The following is a 19,748-nucleotide window of genomic DNA, read 5'->3' on the forward strand; positions in this document are numbered from 1 at the left end:
CAATGGATATAAAAAATATCTTTACTTGTCTTTTGAAGATGAATGAAAGCCTGATAGGTTTTGGAACAACGTGAGGTTAAATAAATGATGACAGAATTTTCATTTTGGATGAACTATTGGTTCAGAACAGCTCTGCTGTAGTATATAGTGTTTACTGAAGGATGCTTAAAGTTCTTCTGGGTCATACACCTACGTTGTAATAGGTTCCCTGATCGGGCTGGAGAGGGTGTAATTACTCATCAAACACATCAGGTGATGGCTTGAAGTTAAAAACAGGATGGATGTGATCATACTAATTAGGATGATGTAGGCTTTGTTTATGAAATAATAAAAAAAATAAATGAGTCACACTTTATATTACATGGCCTTAACTACAATTCGGCTTTAAATAAAAAAAGGTAAAATGTACTTATTGTATTTCGTCTCTGAGTTGGAGGTGTGGAAATGGGTAAGGTTAGGGATAGGTTTGAGTGGTATGGGTAGGTTTAAGTGTAAGTTAAGTTATGTAGTATTCATAGCCATACACATAATATCTACGTGTATTTTGGTTAGATGCACAGTAAGGACAAACTGTCACATAAACATTTTCAAATTTAATGCACACGTTTGTCCAACATGATCTCATGATTATTCATGTATATTTTGCATAATATTTGGTTTTACACATATCGTTACTCAAATTTATTTACGACACTTAAAAGAACAATATTGATATATTGACAGCTAAACGGCACATCATTTATGAATTAACAATTTACCAGTCTTACAAAGCATACTGTTATGGAGCCTTATGTAATTTTTCCAGAAACTGCTTAACAATAGCCGAAACATCCTGTGATGTCTTCTGAAGAAGCGCATTGTTTCAGAACATTGTTCACGATGGATCCTCAGCAGTGAAAAACATCACAGGACTTCATTTCATCACTTAATATGAAGTGAATAAACTATTTTGAACAAATCTATCATAATGGTCCCACTACTGAAACAGTTGTGTTGCCTAAATTAGGAGAGAAATATGCACGGATCAAGCAAAACTTGTTTACAAAACTGTCAAAAACAGTCCCAAAATAGTCCATAAAATTTATATATTTCTTACAAACGCATAGCTTTCAAAAGATGTTAAGTGATGGACTAAGTGGTAATGTGGATTACTGTGATGTTTTTATCAGCTGTTTGGACTCATTCTGACGGCACCCATTCACTGCAGGCGATGCATTGGCGCACAAGTGGTAGCTACATTTCTCCCAAATCTCATCAAACTTTATTAAAATTAATCAAAATTAATTTTTTTGGTTGCACTGTTCCTATAACACATGATAATATTTGCATACATTGTGATAGTAGAAGGGAAAGCATGCTTTAATTATTTGATCTTATTTTAAGTGGAGATAAAGACTTTGTAGCTCTTACAGAAATGCGTGTGGAAATCTGTTTTCCTGATATTCATCCTGATACAGCCGCATTGACACATACACATGGCTTTGGGGTATTCATCCCACGGCTTTTTTCTGATAATGGTAGTGAAAATAAGAGGATATTGATTTCATTTTGCCTGCTTAATGCATCCTCTTGGTGGGCAGAAAATGGCAGAGAGAGAATTTACAAAATGGCTGTTGCCTGAAATACGCACTCTTTCACATGTGGCAAATATCTAAAATGAAAGTAACCACTGCGAGCTGATCATGCGCTAATTATGATTTATAATTCAAATGCTGGTGTGTCCGAGCATCTGCATTCTTTCTCTGCAAGCCGGTAATTTTGTTTAAAAATTGTGTTTTGCAGCATGACTCACTTAGAGGTCGAAAAACATTAACTCTGCTCAACATGCTCTGCTTATTACCGGTGCATGTATTGTTGCAGTTGTTTGTCTGAGTTGTCAGAGCCAGTGTGACTTTGGCAAGCATCGTCATGACTAATTTGACTTTGTTGCTGCTGTATGGCTCCCTGCAGGTTGTCCTTTTGGGCTTTTGTTAAAAGCAGGATTAGGCCTTTTTCATGTCTCTGAGGAGACGCTGGACGATGGTGGCAGCCTGACTGCCCTCATCAGATTCTGCTGAAGATGTGCTGATGTGATCTCTCCGAGGAGCCGAGAAAGAGTGCTGAGGAAAATAGACCATTTTCTCCTAGTCTGCTGATGTGAGAGGAGAGAGCTTGTTTTTCGTAATTGTACAGCTTTTAGAACCATTTGTGCCTTTGTGGATGGAGAAAGGGATAGATACATTTGTATTTAGCTTTAATGTGGGCTGCTGTAAAACTGGAAATGTATTTTCTTGCCAAATATATTTAGCTATAGACCTTTTCTTCACTTCTCCATGGGCGCCATAGCAGCAATTGACTTCTTGTAGAACGCTTTGAATTTCCGCTAGCTGCCACAGTAACAGCTTTAAATTGCTTTAATGTACCTGTTTTGCGTACCAGAAAACCTGTCATGTCCGGCACTGCATGCATGGATTTCAATGTTTGTTCTCATCCTTCTGTGGACTATATCTCGTGATCCCAGATCGGGATCTGTTCAATGCAGCTCCTTGAGTTGATTCAGGTCATCAAACTATGACAGAGCGACATAAACATCATCACTCACGAAGTAATTAAACTACGATGCCATGTGCTTTTCAAAACCATTTTCATAGTTTCCACGTTAAATTGTTGGCGCGTAAAATACGTAAATATGCATATACCCAGTAGCCGCCACTGTACCCCTTCTAGCCTTAACCACAAATCAGACAGAAGAGTAGACTAACTTTGGTGGACTATTAAAATAGCAAAAGTGGATTTGGGCGTGCCCTGAGTGCACCTGAGCGCCGCGCTTTACATTTTGCATTTGGATCATTAAAATAGGACCGGTGTAACTGATAAAATGTGTATTTGTTGGTGAGTCTACCTATTTTGAAACTTGAAATGAAGCTAAAGCTTAAAATCAAGTTGCTAAATGAGATTAATAAAGCAAGTAAGTAAATGGAATGTGACTGAACAATACGGATGCACCTCTTGTGACCCAGTTTCACAGAGGCCTATGAGTAAGCTGAACGCTTTTGGGAAGCTGAGAATGCACTATTTTTTTACTCATTTGCAAAGCAGTTGGCAGTAAGGGAAGAAGTCACAGTTGTCGGAACAGCTTGCCTCGCAATCACGGATGTGTGAATGTTTAGCATGTTAGGCATCATTGTATCATACATATAAATCATGCTGATGGATTCAGAACATCAGAAAATTCATTTGGAGTGCAGGGAAGGCTCAGGAGCATGAAAAGGGTTTTATATTTTATATTTTGAATTTATATTCTTAAAATGAAGTTTACAGGTGACCTTGTGACTGCACGATGAAAAACCAACGTACGCCAGATCGGGGTTAACATTATTGAATAAAACTAAAACCTTAAAAAATTACTTAAAAACATTATTATTATAAAATATTTTTGGATTATTTGTTTCATTTACCTGAACTACTAAAATAAACTAAATTTAAAACTAAAAGTTAATAAAAACTGTATACACCTATACATACAAAAATAATAATGCAAATGACACAACACGAGAAATAACTACAATTTTAATCAAAAAGAAAATGTAAACAAAACGATTTATCACGCTTTATATTATGTGTCCTTAACTACCAGTACTTGCATAAAAATAGGTGCAATGAACTTTGTATTTTAAAACACTTTTGCTAGTTAAGTTAAGCTAAGGACAGGTTTGGTGGTAAGGGTAGAGGTAAGGGTGGGTTAAGGTGTAAGAGAATGGGTCAACAGTGTATTTATAATGTAATTACAGAAATGAATTACGGATGTAATTACATATGTATTTTAAAATAAAAGTACAATGTAAATGCTATCTACCAAAATCGAATTCATAATATTGTCTAAAACTATAATAGTATATTAGAAATACTAAAGTAACACTTAACAATGTTTCAGTTATGGGATGGTTTAGGGCTGTGGTTGCTTAGCAACAGATTTATACATTTTTGAAATTCAAAAGCCTAGACCAGCTGACCCATTTCAGCTACAGATTTGGAAAATAACACTCATGCGCCTCTTCCCGTGAAGAACAAATTTGCCTGTTTGACCTATCATAACCATGCTTTGATTTTCTGTTTTTGGTTTTTGGAAAATGTTTAAAGATCCTTCTCAAAATGATTTGCACAAAATTTGCATGCATGCTCATTGGATCAGCAGTTGGATGTAGGCTATTACTAAATTGCAAATGAACGAAGGGACAAACAGCAGCAGAGAATGAAATCTGAATCCAACATTAAACAGTATATTTCTAATTGTTCTTCAGGTGATATTAGATTTAAAAATATTGCCTAGCAACATGTGAAAATCACTGACATTTTGAAGGACACGTATTGACAAATTTTTTAAAAATTATACTTTTTTAGTCTGCCAATCTTACAGACATGCTGTTTTTGTAACCTACCGGCCAATTTCTTAGTCAGTGTCAGTAAATCAAGCTTTTAAAAAGTCCTTCTGCTTTAAAGGAAAAAATGATAGCTTTACTCCAAGCATTTATTTTTCCAGTTTGTGACTCCATTAAACGATCATTTCTCCAAAAAAAAAAAAATGCTTTAATTTACTCACTTTCATTCGATTCAAACCCATATTATTTTTCTCCATTATTTTTTTCTTGAGAGTACACAGACATTAGATGTTTGAGAGCTTTAGTGAAACTTGAGAGCTACGGCTATCATATGGCTTCAGAAGACTTGGTATATAGACTATAATGTGCAGATTAGAGATAAAAATTGCTTGCACAGTCTTTCCTATGAACAGTTATTGTTCATTTCATGTTATTTAGCAATCTTTGTTTCTTCATTTTTTTGCATTTTTGAGTAACAAAATAATTGAATAAGTGATATCAGCTTTACTTCATTATAAACACACACATCAACAATGTGCAACTGAAAATGATTGACTAGGGGTGGATGATATGAGCAAAATTTTATGATAATAGTCATTTTATATCACAATAACTATATTGCTATATAGGTATTTAAAAAAAAAAATTAGGTAAAAAAGATTTGTATGATTTTAAAATCTTTAATACCATAGAATATTCATAATCCTTGTCACCAATGTTAATATCAAACTAATACAAGCCAGAGAAAACTTTTAACTTCAGGCTTACTGAAGATAAATAAACAGTGATGAAATAAGACTAATAAACTAATTTCAAGCCTGTTTTCTCAGAAAATTGTGACTTTATATCTCGTAATTCTGACTTTATAACTTGCAATTGCGAGTTTATATCTCACAATTCTGAATTGTGAGTTTGTATAACACATTTCTGAGAGAAAAAGTCAGAATCGCGGAAACGAAAAGTTGCGATAACGCAGTGGCAGAAACGGGCCTTTAAACAAAAGTGAGAGATTTTACATTAATATGAATTGCATACAGGACGAATATCGGACAGCTTCCCCTTTAAGTCTGGATCTAATATAGTCTTAAGACCTAAATCACCGTAATGAAGATGTTTCTTGCAAAGACTTGGGTTCTCATGCGTATAAGTGTGTTTATGTACTTGTTCAAAGCCAATAATGTGGTAAAAGTGCGCTTTCCTCTCACACAGTAGCAGAAAATGTGCACGAATATAGCTCTGTTGGTTGTGTTTCAATGGCTTTTTTAAATGGTTGTTGTAAAACTGCAGTGTAAAGGAAAACAACACTGTTTTTTCATATTTCACTAGCGTTTAGTTTATACCATTCATTCCTTTGTATATAAACTGATTCGTTTTTATATGAACTGATTATATAAGCGTCAGCGTTTCTTCAGACCATGTGCCTACATCATCAGAATAAGGCCTATAATCTTTCTTTCCATACATACCATTCAAAAAGTGGAAGATTTACTATGAAATTCACCTTTTAAGTGTGTCTAATTTTTATTGTAAATATGATTTGCCTGCTATTATCCAGCAAGTTGTAAAAGCTCTACTTAAAGATGTTGATGCTTTTAACAATGCACAGATTTTTCCAGTGTCGTTTAGGGTTTGTCTGAAATGGCTGGAAGTGGAGAGTTGAAGAAGGATAGAACAGCTGTAATATTTGTCTCCATGTTCTCTTCTCAGTAATCTCTCCTTTCTTCACTATGTTAAACAAATTATCACAGCCAAATAGCTCTCGTTAACTTCGGCGAAGATGTGATTATGGAGATGGCGATTACATCATGTCAGAGATTAGTGCGTGTCTCTTCATGGATCAGCTTGAAGGAACATTCTCCATAGCTGTCACAGCGTGATGTCTTTAGGCGACCAAACATGTTAATGTGAGGAGAATCAGCTGAACCACACATGGGTCCAGAGTTCTGTCCAATCACAGGAAGCCGAGTAGGATGGGTTTTTTTTAGACAGATTGCATTGATAATCCATATGCTTAAGAGTCATGGGATCTGCTGTAGAGAGTTGGTAGTGAGAGGTTTATTTTGAGTATGGTTTAATTGCGTTTTTGAAACTGTTTAACATGTCTCTGTCAGTGTTCTTTTTGTATTACTGATATACTTTAGTAGTTTTGATTTAAATTTTTATTTTAAATGTTATTATTTTTATGTTTTTTGTTTTATTTTAATTATATTTACATTTATATTTTTTCAATTAAAATTTTAATTTTAATACAATTTTTAATTTTATTTTAATTTATTTGGTAAAATATATTAAATGTAATTTAGTTAATTTTGGTTAATTTATTTGAAAAAAACGAACTGAGGTAAAATCAGTGTTTTTAAAAATATTTTATTATAATTTATTAATTAACATTAAAGCCTTTATATGTGATGCAGTATTTATAGCATAATACATTAAGCCCTGTTTTCGTGGACAAGGCTTAGCCCAAACATTTAAGCAATTTTTATAAACATGCCTTAGAAAAAACATGTTTTAACCATGTGACATGTTTAAGATCAGTCAGTGCAAGTGTCTTTCACTTAAAACAGCTCAGATTTACATTTTCGTCTAGGACTATTGTCTTAAAGATTGTCTGTGAAACCGGGGGAAGATTATTGGTTCACAAAGGATAATTATTATTTGATGAAAAACTAAATACACATCTATCTTTCTATCAGTCTGCTCTTCTTTGAGCCTATAAAACCTTTTTAAAAGACTTTATAAAATAAGACTTTGTCAAACATTCAATGTTTGTCTTATAGTTAAACATTAGTCATATGGAAAATGAATTCTTATTTTACTTTTAATAAACTACTTACATTCATGTTCAATTCGCAATTCTGCTTCCAGTTTGCTATACCTCAACTCCGATTCAGCGACTGATTTGCGATTTTCTCAGTTCAGTTCTGAATGAGGAACAACCTTTAGTGGATTATTGCACTAGCTTTGTCCATTAATGCTATTTGCCAAAAGATACACGCGCACTCTGCTCAACTGCGATTCATTGAATCACACCTCAGATTTTGGAGGCGAAAGAAAGTGGCATTGATTGGCCGGCATTAGTGGCCTCTGGTGACAGCTATCAGAATAGTGCTACCTCATCTAGCTTTCATTAGCAAGTGAAAGACAAGCTCTGCGCCTGTGGTTATCATGTTTCTCTCAGCTCTCCGCTGCACGCCTCTGCGCTTCTGACCCCACGATACCTTCCTCTCTCGTCACACGGCTGTGAGTTGTCGCCTGTTGACTGATCAGCTGCTTGGATCTGCTGTCCTGCTGCGTCTGTGCCTTCCCTTCTCCCTCTGGAGTCTCTTTCATCCCTCCAACACTCTCCATATACATGAAGATCTTACACACACCTCTGCCCTCAGCAGTACACCATGTTCGCCCTAGCGGTTCAAATATTGATATTTGAACCTTGTTATGCTGGTGGGGTACTTGTTGATGCTAAGCCCTGTGTGTAATTATGTGGACAGGTTTGGACAATAAATATTTGTCCCGCACACAGAGATTGGACAAAATATTGTAATCAGCCATTACTGCTGGGGTCAAAGGGATAGTTTACCCAAAAATGAAAAAGTGAAAATCGCTTCTTTCTTCTGCTAAACACATATTTTGACGTTTTCTAACCAAACAGTTGCTGGTAGCTGTTGAGTTCTATAGGGGTTTCCATACTATAAAAGTCTACAACCAACTGTTTGGATTCCCAGGAATTCTTTCAAATATTTATTTTGTTGGACACAAAGATATTTAGAAGAGTTAGAAACTGAACAGTTGCTGGTAGACATTGACTTACCTACATTCTTGAAATATCTTTGTGATCAGCAGAAGAAAGAAACTCATAAAGGTTTGGAATGACTTGAAGGTGAGTAAATGTAAACGTGTGTTCATTGTCTATACAGGATGTGCTTATTTTAGGCTGGGTGTGAAATTTACTTTCAAAAAGTACAAATCATGAGAGCCTGTTTAACAGGAGCCTTTATATAACCTTAGTCCAGTTTAAACATAACCCTAAATGTTTGGTGTGTTAAAGGGAATATGATGTTGCTAAAAATAACATGATTCTGTGTATTTGGTATAAAGCAATGTGTTATCCAGCTTAAGGTTAAAAACACTGAATTTCCACATACTGTACATTATACAGATTGTTTTGTACAAAGCTCATCATTCTAAAAGCGAGTTGTCCTCTGATTGGCCAGCTATATAGTGCTTTGTGATTTGGCGAATACCACAAGAGTGTGACGGAAATGTTACACCTCTTATCATACCGTGATGCTGTGTCCCTGCACTATGACACAAAAACAATAAAAGCCATTACAAATGAGGCATTTGTTGAATCCTGTGGAGAACAAATTATTGAATATAATGACTTAGTCTTTAGTACCTTGTAACTTGCTAAAAGGTTGTGAGTCAGAAGCGCCAGACAGTCCTTGCAGAGTTGGAATTGCCTCACTTTATAGTCTCTGTGCACAGCTGACATAGACTGCTCTCCTTCAGCATTTCTGCAGCAACTTCCAGATGTTTTTATAGGCAACTAGAAACTTAAAAATATTATAAGGAGGCTAAAAGCTGTGTTGGGGTAAAACACCTTAATAAAAAAATATTGCCAATTTCTGAGGTGTTCACATTATTTTCTCTTTTTCGTATTTTGTAGGTGTTTTTAATCCCTTTTCCAATGTGTGTTAGTAAATGTGTTATTTACTAATGAATGTATTTATCTAATCCCAGTGACAAACGATTCTCTGCTTTGGGCTTTGGGGCAAGAATTCCACCTAATTATGAGGTAAAAGACCATTTTTTGTTTTATATATATACTTTACGTAGATTCACATTCCCTTGTATATAAAAAAAAAAAGAAAATAGTAGTATACTTTAAATTACAAATATATTTACATACATGGCATACAAGTCTGAACAAATTATATTAAAGGATATTTTAATGCATGCATGCTTGTTAGTACATTTTTTCAGTACAGACTAAAGTCTGTAAGAATGATCACACAGTGAATACAACCTTGTGAAGGAGTATCATTTAGCATACTTTAAAAAAGAGTACTTATTACAGAAATAATATGCCTTAAAATAATATATGATTAAGTTTTTTTTCAAACTGGATGTATTGTTTTTGAAGACTTAATTACATGTTAATTGCATTTTAAATAAGAGTGTAATAGAGTCTAAATTCATATTAAATGCTTAAGAGTACTTTTGTACTTAAGTACATCTTTATATGTTATATTTTGTTTACATGAGTGTGTACTGGCGAATGTACTGATTTGTGCATTTGTAGTAAACTAAGATATTCTATATTTGTAACTACACATTTGTAATGACGAAGTAGAAATTCAGCCCATTGCTTCAAGTACTTTACATGTGCCTTAATATGCATTTCAAATGTAAAGCATGGCAAAATATTACTAAAACAAATAATTAAAAAATAAAACCTTTAATTATGTACTTAATTGTGTTATGGAGCAGCAAATAAAATGTTTCTGTCTCTTTCTCTTCTTTAAAAGTATATTTGCAAACATATATGCTTTCTTAAATATACATTTAAGTTTTGAAAAACAATGCAATTAAGTGCACATCTTTTTCAAAAGGGTTGTCTATTAGTATATCATTTCTAAATGTGGAGGTATCTACCATCTTCTATATTTAATAGATCAGTCAGATCAGCAAAGCACAGTCTATGGCACTGTGTATCTCAGATATACAAAGTCATAACTATTTTTATTTTTATTTACATCTCTCATGAAACAACAACCTTTACAGAAAAAAGGGCCATTGTCACAGAATTAAAATAATAACAGCTTGCAAAGGCTTCCTGAGTGTTGACAGTAAACTGTCACAGGATTTTATTTTATGCTCTGTTTGTTTGGGCAGATTGCACTGCAGTAGCTATGAGCTCCATTTCCTTTTCAAGGAAATATAATAATTATATTTATATTCAGAATGTCTTTTGTCAACAAAGGAAATCAACCATAATGAAATCGTGCCAGAAGTACCAGAGGGGGCCCACAGTAGTTGTTGCTTACAATGGAAAATCTGTAAGGAAGATGCTTTTTGTTTTTAGCATCATCATCAGATCATTTCATGCGTAGTGTTGCAGAAAGTATTTTCTTAGAAACATGCAAATAAGCACCGAATGATTCATCGCCTTCCTTTAACAGCAGGGTTTATGACCTTGAATTAGGTTTTTAACCAAAAACAGGTGTGTTATAGCATGCTAAACAAGCTGAAGCTGGATAAACAAAGCCTCACTGTGTGTTTTTCTTCTCCAAACTACAGGTGTCTCATGACTTTGCCATCAATTTCAACCCGGAGGATGATGAATGTGAAGGTAAGAGCGACAAGCACTTTGTATGTTAGCAAGTGAGGGAACATCCGTGGGAGCTGAACAGGGACACTCAGTGTTTTTAAAACTTCACTCACAAATAAAAGTCTGCCATCGTTTACTTTTACTCTCACTGATGTTTTAAACTTTATATGACTTTCTTTGTTCTGTGGAGCATAAAGGAGAAACCTTGAGAGCAGCCGCTCTTTTCAAAAACTCACTATAAACCTTTCATAAAAGTGGTCCCATGTGACTTATGCACCACTTTGTCCTGAAGCTATCTTTGTGTGAAAAAAGATCCCAATATAGGTTATATTCACAGAAAATCTCGCCCTTTACTGTCAACATCCATTCATATATTATGTGCCTTTAAGGCTGAGTCAGGTTGGATATCAATGTTATGGTGACATCGATGGCGCCATCAGTGGCGACATCAAACCTCGTCATCAGACCAATCAATGCACAGTAAATCTGTGAAAGGATTACGTGTGACTGAGATGGCAGGAGAATCTAGTTTAAGCTCCTAACTGTGTTTGGAAACTGTTAGTCTCACGCTACTCATTTGGTTGACCGTCTTGGACTAGCATTAAATCAGCTGGTTACCAGCTTTAGGTATTTAAGCTGGTTTTTAGAACATGGTAGTTGTTCGACTTGGTGTTTAGATCAGCTGCCATGTTTAAAACACAAACATACTAGTTTAAACTGGATATTTTAGTGGGGTTTAGGCTATGTAAGTCACAAATACTACATTGTTGGCGAAGATTTTTAATGCTCTTATTATATTGGAGCTTAACAACTCAGACTCCAGTTACTGTTTTAATATGGAAAAATGTGAATAGAACGTTTCTGCTTTTGTGTTTATACTGATGAAGAAAAGTTAGTAACGCTTCTACTTAAAGCCTTTTTATATAAATGCATTATAAACATGCAATGCAGGTATAATGCGTTATAATTTGGATATACTTATTGGTTCACCTTTAGAAAATTATAAATATTATGCATTTAACTTTGGTTACAATTATTATACAAGGTTTTGTCTTCGAATCTGCTATTTATTCAATGTATACCAGAGCTGTAATACATTATAATACACATACTGTAATAACCAGTTTCAGATGTAACAAGGAATATGCTAATAATATTATGCATTTAACTTAAAATTCTAACAATGCACTGTTTATATGATGCACCTTATAATAGATTGTTAGAGAGTTATAATGCATAATATTATGCTTATCTATTCATTGTTTCACCTTTTATTGTAATATAATATAATAAAATATAATGTGCAATGCACATGATAACTGACCAATTTTAGATGCAAAAAGAATCAGCAAATATTATTATTGTAACTTAGGTTTTTGTTTTTGAATGTGCTATATAAGTAATGGACACTTTATGCTTCATTGTAAGATCAGTAATATTTATAACCAGAGCTATAATACATTATAATACTTATCTATTCATTGTTACACCTTGAGAAAGTATATTGCGTAATGCACATGACTAATAACCAAATTTAGATGTTTTATTAGATTAGATGTAATATTAATAAAGTAATATTATTATTATGCATCTAACTTTTTGTTATAAATATGTGTGAAAATCTATAATGCATTGCAACATACATTATAATGCATATGTATAATGCATTATGCATAAAGGCTTCAAATAAAGATTTTGGAACAGCATGAGGGTGAGTAAATAATGACCGAATTTTAATTTGTGGGTGAACAGTTCCTTTAAAACACAAAGAGAATATGTGAGGAATGTGAATCATCTTGGGCTTGCTTCAGTCCTTTCACGTTTCTGCAGAAGATGGAGAGTTCCAAGTCAGTCTCTTGATCCCAAAATCTGTTGCTTTCACTGCCAATACTTCAGCACTGCTCAGAAGCCCGTCGAGACAGAGAGAGAAATACAAATAAGCCTCCAGAACTGAAGTGATAGCCGTGTCCCCTCTCTCTCTGATCAGAGATCCAGGGGGTCGTGGAAGCCTACCAAAACTGCCTGCCCAAGATCCAGCTCTCACGGTCCCACTAATGTGGCTCCCATCATCAACAGAATAGCTAAACAGGCGGCTGGGAAAGAACCCATCAAAGATGCTTCTGTGAGTAGCTTTAAAGTTTCCATTTATGGCACAGCACCGAAGAAGAAATTCATTAAAATAAAAAAATTATGCAATCAGGTAATGGCAACAAAAAGCGTTTCTGGTGGCTGTTTGCATGGGGAAATTCCTCAGTGGAAGATACAGCTGACTATTAGGATCTGCATATCTACCAAAACATGCATACGCGCAGATTTGATTGTGTGCTTACGTTTAAATCTACAACAACGTTCATGTTTATAAAAATGTCTTTGACATGGAAAATTGCTTAAGCGTCACATCAGGGTCTGAGCAAACCTACTCACTTTTTATTGCAGGTTTTTGAAAATGTATGCTGTTCTTGCTGCCCACTGTTATAAATTATGGTGATTGGGGATATTTTATGCGTTAATTATTTTAATTAGGAGTCGTTTACAAGCATAAAGCTGAAGAAATTAACGTAAAATTAAAGTTTAGGATGGATTCTGCCCATATTTTTTAAGCGAGGCCCATTATTTTTACTTATTACTTTATCCTAAAAGAAAAATCTAGAATTTTGACCCATACAATGTATTTTTGGCTAATGCAAGTGACTTTTATGCAAGTGAGGTTTTATGCTCCAGGGTCACATATATGTGGTATTCTATTCTATTTTAGAAGTACATATGCATTTTAGAAGTACATATGCAATATGAAGAATATTCAGTAGAATTTGCGCCTTGCTGAATAAGGGACTCGGTTTCAGTAATATTGCAGGGTTAATTGCTTCATGCAAATAGCAGTGATGGTTATTCTTTCCAAATTTGCATTGAAAAGACACGTGTTTCGGTGAAATGAAATAATTTCAAAGAAAGGACTTAATTTTATGTGATTTAATGTAAATATGCATGGTGAAATATGCATGGAGGCATGAATTTAGTGTCTGAACTGCAGGTGAAAAGTGAGTTAAAAATGGATTTTGCTTTGACATGCTTCTCTTTAAAGGGGTTTAATGATTTTGCCCTGTCTATTCTTTTAGGGTTTTATCTTCTGTCCTTGGTTTTGTTCACATAACCTTTGAAATTTAGGTCCAATTGAAACCGCTTAACGTTTTTTAGCTGATTATCTCGCAGGCTGTTTTGGTAATTAACACAGTTACAATCAATTTAGAGTCCCTTTACATGTCATTAATGGTCTCGGGTCAAATATTTGCCCTCAAGCTTAGCAATTATCTATCGTCGCTCCACTCCATTGCTATCTTCTACACACTCTGTCCTTGTGATGATCTTCATTTATTATTTAATCTTACATCACCCCTTCCCAAAAGTGATCGTTTTTCAGTAAATGAGCTCAGTCAGATCAATGTTCAGTAACCAGGCCATTCATTCAAACTGTAGATATTGCATGTTTCATGTTGACAGGACCTCTGGGATGTTCAGGCCAGTAAATATAGCTAATTTTAGTCCATTGACTGCCTGTTTTAAAAGGGTATCCAATATTCAGTTCGTTACTATTTGGACATTTAAAGGAACAGTTCACATAAAAATTAAACATCAGCTTATTTACTCACATGTTATATCAATTACAATTGCTATTATTTCCGTTTGAATTTTTAATGCAAAAATGTATTTGTACCACTGGAAATACGAATACAGGTTTAGAGCAGCATGAGGGTCAGTGTAAGTAATGACGATTTCCATTAATGCCCGTTTATCCTTGAAAGTGAAAGCTTAATGGATGAATCTCCACTATTTAACAGTGCATAAATCAGACGTTATAACTGATAACAGTCCTTTTCTCTGCCAGCTGTATCATATCCTGCTGATCCTCACAGACGGGGTGGTAACAGACATGGCCGATACACGGGAGGCCATTGTTCGGGCCTCCTACCAGCCTATGTCCATCATTATAGTGGGAGTGGGAAACGCCGACTTCACGGACATGCAGATCCTTGATGGAGATGACGGAGTCCTTCGCTCACCCAAAGGGGAACCTGTCTTGAGGGACATCGTCCAGTTTGTGCCCTTCAGAGACTTTAAAACGGTCAGTTTTTGTCAGTTCTCAGTCACTGGGAATTAGCAGATCCTGTAGTTCTTGTTTTATTTACGTCATCTTTTCCGATCAAAATGCATATGCTATGGATGTGAAAAACGAAAAGTCGAACCTGATCCGAATGAATTTTTTTAACACTTTACAATAAGGTTCATTAGTCAACTACATTAGTAGTAAGATTGAACAATACTTTTAACATTTATTAATCTTAAAAGTTCATGTTAATTTCAGCATTTGCTAATGCATTATTAAAATCACAAGTCGTGCTTGTTAACATTAGTTAATCCATTGGGAATTAACATCAATGATTGTATTTCTATTAACATTAACAAAAAGCTGATTAAATACTGCTAATAAGTGTTGATCATTGTTCGCTCATGTTAATTAATATATTAACTAATGTTAACAAATGACACAAAAGTTTTTTTTTTTTGTTTGTTATGAACAAAGGTTTCATAATACGCTTTCATAAACAGTAATAATGTAAGAATATCCATAAAACAAGTTTTAAAAAAATCAACAGTTAAAAACAACAATATTTGCACTTTTCGTCTTCAGATATGTAAGTATAAAAGAAGCCAATTAAGATAAAGTGAGATAAATTTTATAAGATCACATTTGAGATATAAACTGAGAATAATCTACAAAATATGTGCACAAAATATTTTCTAAGAAATAATTAGTTAAGCACAGACATGTTGACATTTAGGTGCAGATAAACACTAGTACAGCAAAAGTATAGTATTGAATTTCCATTTGAAATGACCTTTGCAAACAAAAACTAATATATTAAAACTCTTTTCATGGCTTTAAAAAAATAGCACATTATTAATGAGCCATGGATGAATTGCATAAATGCCATGCTTTGTGGGTGAGTGAAGCGGGCGAATCAGCATATGCCAGAAATGGCTTTTAGAGCTTCACAGTTTCTCCATAAGAGCTGTTTGTTCCTGTACATGGGCAGAAAAAAACAGAAAACATTCGTTTATGAGAAGTGAGGATTAAAAATATGTAAATAGTCTCAACAGCCTGCTGCTTGGCTCTCAACCAAACAATTTAAATTACAGACTGTACTTTCCTCATGCCTCTGTTTGAACACAATTTACCATGAATTTGGTTGATTTGCTCTTTTGTCACTATTGTTAATGTTTCCCTCCAATAAAACTGTGACTTTTGCAGGCTTCACCAGCTGCCCTGGCAAAGTGTGTCCTAGCGGAGGTGCCTAAACAGGTAGTGGAGTACTTCAGTCACAAGGCCATACCGCCGATGAACCCAGTCCTCAATTCAACCCCCAACTCCATCGCCAACACACCTGAATAACACTCCACCCGAGCTCCGGTCCAGCCCGATGAGAGCTGGGCAGCACACAGTATACACTGTCATCCTGACTATGTTTTGTTCATTCGTAAGCTGTTCATACATGACTGACGGTTTGGATCTCGGTGTCTGATCTTGCCCTTGACACCATGACTGCTCTCCCAGCATGCAAACCGGAGTCCCTTTCCCCTCTGCCTCGCGCGAGAGCGAACAATACATTGAATTCCCATCAGCACCAGGCCTTCTGATCCCCGCTGACTCTTTTCAGCTTCACAAGGCCACTTCTGCAGTCTGCTGTTTTGTATGCCCTTCAGAGCTTTTGAAGACTTTGCTCTGCCTGCCTGTGGGCTCTTTTCATTCCTGGACTCCTTGAGAACTGGAACGGAAATGCTGAGAAATATACAATACAATGTAATATTAATAATCAATCCATAGATAATAGCATGTACATTGACTAAAAGAGTTTGCTTTGGTTTTGCTGGACAAATATGCATAGTTCCTTGCTGAAATCATCATCATCTTAGCGTAAAGACACGAGCGGGTGTGTGAGGATGGTCATCGTCTGGCTAGTCGATTAGTCAGGGTGACTAGTTTTAAATATTTTAGCGGTGGTGCTTGAATTAGCATGCTGACAGAGCGCTGTTTGACAGTTTGCACGATGAAACCCTCTTGGATTAGCTGCGTCTTTCAAATCGTCTTTAGGACACGGCAGAACAGCCATTCACATGCAGACAGGCTGTGTTTGATGTTTTTAAGCATCTTGCGCCATGAGCATTATTAAGGCGTCAAATTAAAGCGGGAAAATCCATTTTTAAAGCGCGTCTTGAGATTCTCGTTTCGCTCTGTTGTGTCTAGCATGAATGCAGCTTCCGTCAACAACCCCTAGCAGACACGTCTGATTGGCGATCATGAAGTGCTGATCCGCCAGCAAAACTAGACGGGATTTAAGATTTATTAGTTTACTTGTCAGCTGGTTGCATGAGAAAACCGCAAAGTCACATTCCGTCTGCACCAGTGCACCGATTCAAATGTAAACTATTTGATTTTGTCCCTGTTTGCTTCTTGGAAACACGTGAATATTGCCAAGAGGGACAAAATGGCACACGACTATGTCAATCAAGGAGAAGAGCTCCAATCAAAAAGGTGAAGTGTGTAATCTCTGAGCCAGTAGAAAACCAAGAGGATTTCATGAGTACTGTATTAAATACAATGTCCCCTGTCGGCCAAACAAACAATCCGTCCAAATCTAACTCCAACAATCGATGGCACGTCTACCCTTGTGAAAAAGAAGTCGACTTAATTGTATTCAATGAACTTGAACTTGTGTTTTAAAGAAGCATACTTATTTTGATGTGCTGACTAACATAATAAAGCACATGTACAATACTTGATTATACATTAAATACATGATTGCATTCAATATTATATATAAATGGTAACACTTTATTTTACAGTTACACCTATTAGTCATTTATTAGCATGCATTTTACTAGAATATTAGCCATAGTGCTAATTAGGTACATATTAATGACTTATTCTACATCCCTAATCCTACCCAATAAATAAACTTAACTACCTTATTAACTATTAATAAGCAGCAAATTAAGAATTATTGAGGGGAAAAGTCGTAGTTAATAGTTAACAAGTATGACCTATTCTCTGTTAACATAAAGGTATATTATTAGGTAACACTTTATTTTAGGTTCTATTAACTAGTTGCTTATTAGCATGCATATTACTAGAATATTAGCCATTTGTTAGAAGTAATTAAGCACATATTAATGCCTTATTCTGAATGACCTTATTCTACATCCCTTATCCTACCCAATACCTAAACAAGTTACTGACTATTACTAACTATTAATAAGCAGCAAATTAGCAATTTATTAAGGAAAACGTTGTTATGAATAGTGAATAAGTGTTAACCATCATTTTTTATTATTATGCATAATATATTGCAAATTCATCACAAATGAACATCACATACATCACATATTTCAATTACACAAAAGTATCGTTTAGTTTAACATAAATGCTTGTCTGTATTCAGCAATACGCTTTAATCATATTTTCAAGACATTAATAAAACAAAATCCATTTCGCATTTGTATGTTATTTCTGTAATTCTGTAATATTCTATTCTTTTTCACAAGGGTAGACACACTATATGCAATAAAACGAAGCATTTTAACATCAAAACAGCTTTAAAGCGACACATTTTATTTAGAAATTAAACTAAAATCTAATGTTGCACTTGCAATATTTACAGCAATGTGAAATTTAATTTACTGGTGCATAATGTTGCAGTATAAACAGCATTAGCATCAAACAACAAACAATATAGCCGTGTCAGATACGGATGGCTGCACAGTTCAACATGCATGACCTCGAATACCAACACTGTAGATGTAAGGACAAACACTAATAATATTTTTACATTACACCAGTGATGAATAGAAGATGACTTCTGATAAAAACTTCCTAATTCAGTATTGCTTAGCATTAAAAAAACATGCCCCAATTAAATTGTTAATTGAATTGCAACCTTTCACACAATGAGACAGAAATCGTCTCCATGTTAATCAGCATTATGCATCAGTTTGTTTTTCGTGAGAGGAATATAATGATGTATTATTGCATACTGTTTTAACAGATGATGTTTATACAAAGTATATTTCTATTTTAGGTGCAAATCAATATTTTCGAGTTATCCATAAACATAAACAGGGTATATATATATATATATATATATATATATATATATATATATGATGGCATTTTGGGGCGTGGAAAGCGTCGCGTCCCCATGACATCTACATGCAAGAGCGCGGATTTAAAAAAGCCTTCTTTCTGCCCACAGTATTACGTAAGCGCTGCGAAACAACAGCGAAACGCAACAATCTCATTCCACTGTGATACGGTTATGTAAATGAGGTTGCCAGATCTTAACTGAGATGCCGATTCCGAAATGGCTTTTCAATGTAAATGCGCCTTTGCCTGTTCGGGTTCGCGCTTAGCCGTCTTGTACATTGCATTTGTATTAATAATTCTTTCTTTTCTTCACTTGTCGTTTTAATCCACCTCCAAATGGACTGCATTTGCATGTTCAATGTATCCGGGAGACGTTCGCTCTCTCTTGTTTGGAGGTGCTGCTCTGCCACACGCTAGCAGAAGGAGAGGAAAAGGTTGAGCATGAGTTTCCTTTACTATTCGTTTGGAATATGGGTCATCATCCGCTGGTATTTTCTTGCAGCCTGAGGTCATCGCAGATATATTCACACAGGCCTCTGAGTTATTAGGCAACATGTTAAGTCTGCTTACAGACGGCCGGCTGCTTCCTAAAGCATTATATCAATGAAAAGATTGGCAGATTGAGCTGTCCAACAATGAATCTTCATTAAACTGTATTGTTCTCACTGTGTAAGGCACTGGATCGCAGGGAGCAAAGGAGTCGTTTGAACACATTTTGTCTCATCTATGCTTTTAACACTTTTAACAATGTGCTTTGATTTGAGCCAGTGACATTGCGGAAGTATCTCTTTCAAAAGCTGTGATTTACTGCATGCACTCCTCTGTGTTGAAATGTACCCGTCTGATTTCTGATTTCAGT

The 19,748-nt window shown here is 35.1% G+C and overlaps 1 protein-coding gene across 1 annotated transcript; it reads left to right on the plus strand.

The window, feature by feature from the left end:
- The first annotated feature begins 9,066 nt into the window (after positions 1-9,066).
- Positions 9,067-16,650, plus strand: LOC122348307 (copine-7-like). Its single transcript, XM_043243630.1, is given in 6 exon segments — positions 9,067-9,156; positions 10,662-10,713; positions 12,680-12,732; positions 12,734-12,814; positions 14,576-14,812; positions 16,001-16,650. Coding segments are annotated over 6 exon segments (639 nt in total). The 5' UTR covers positions 9,067-9,081; the 3' UTR covers positions 16,142-16,650.
- Positions 16,651-19,748: the final 3,098 nt, after the last annotated feature.

The sequence above is a fragment of the Puntigrus tetrazona genome, chromosome 7, assembly GCF_018831695.1.
Source record: "Puntigrus tetrazona isolate hp1 chromosome 7, ASM1883169v1, whole genome shotgun sequence".
In the NCBI taxonomy this organism is placed as follows: domain Eukaryota; kingdom Metazoa; phylum Chordata; class Actinopteri; order Cypriniformes; family Cyprinidae; genus Puntigrus; species Puntigrus tetrazona.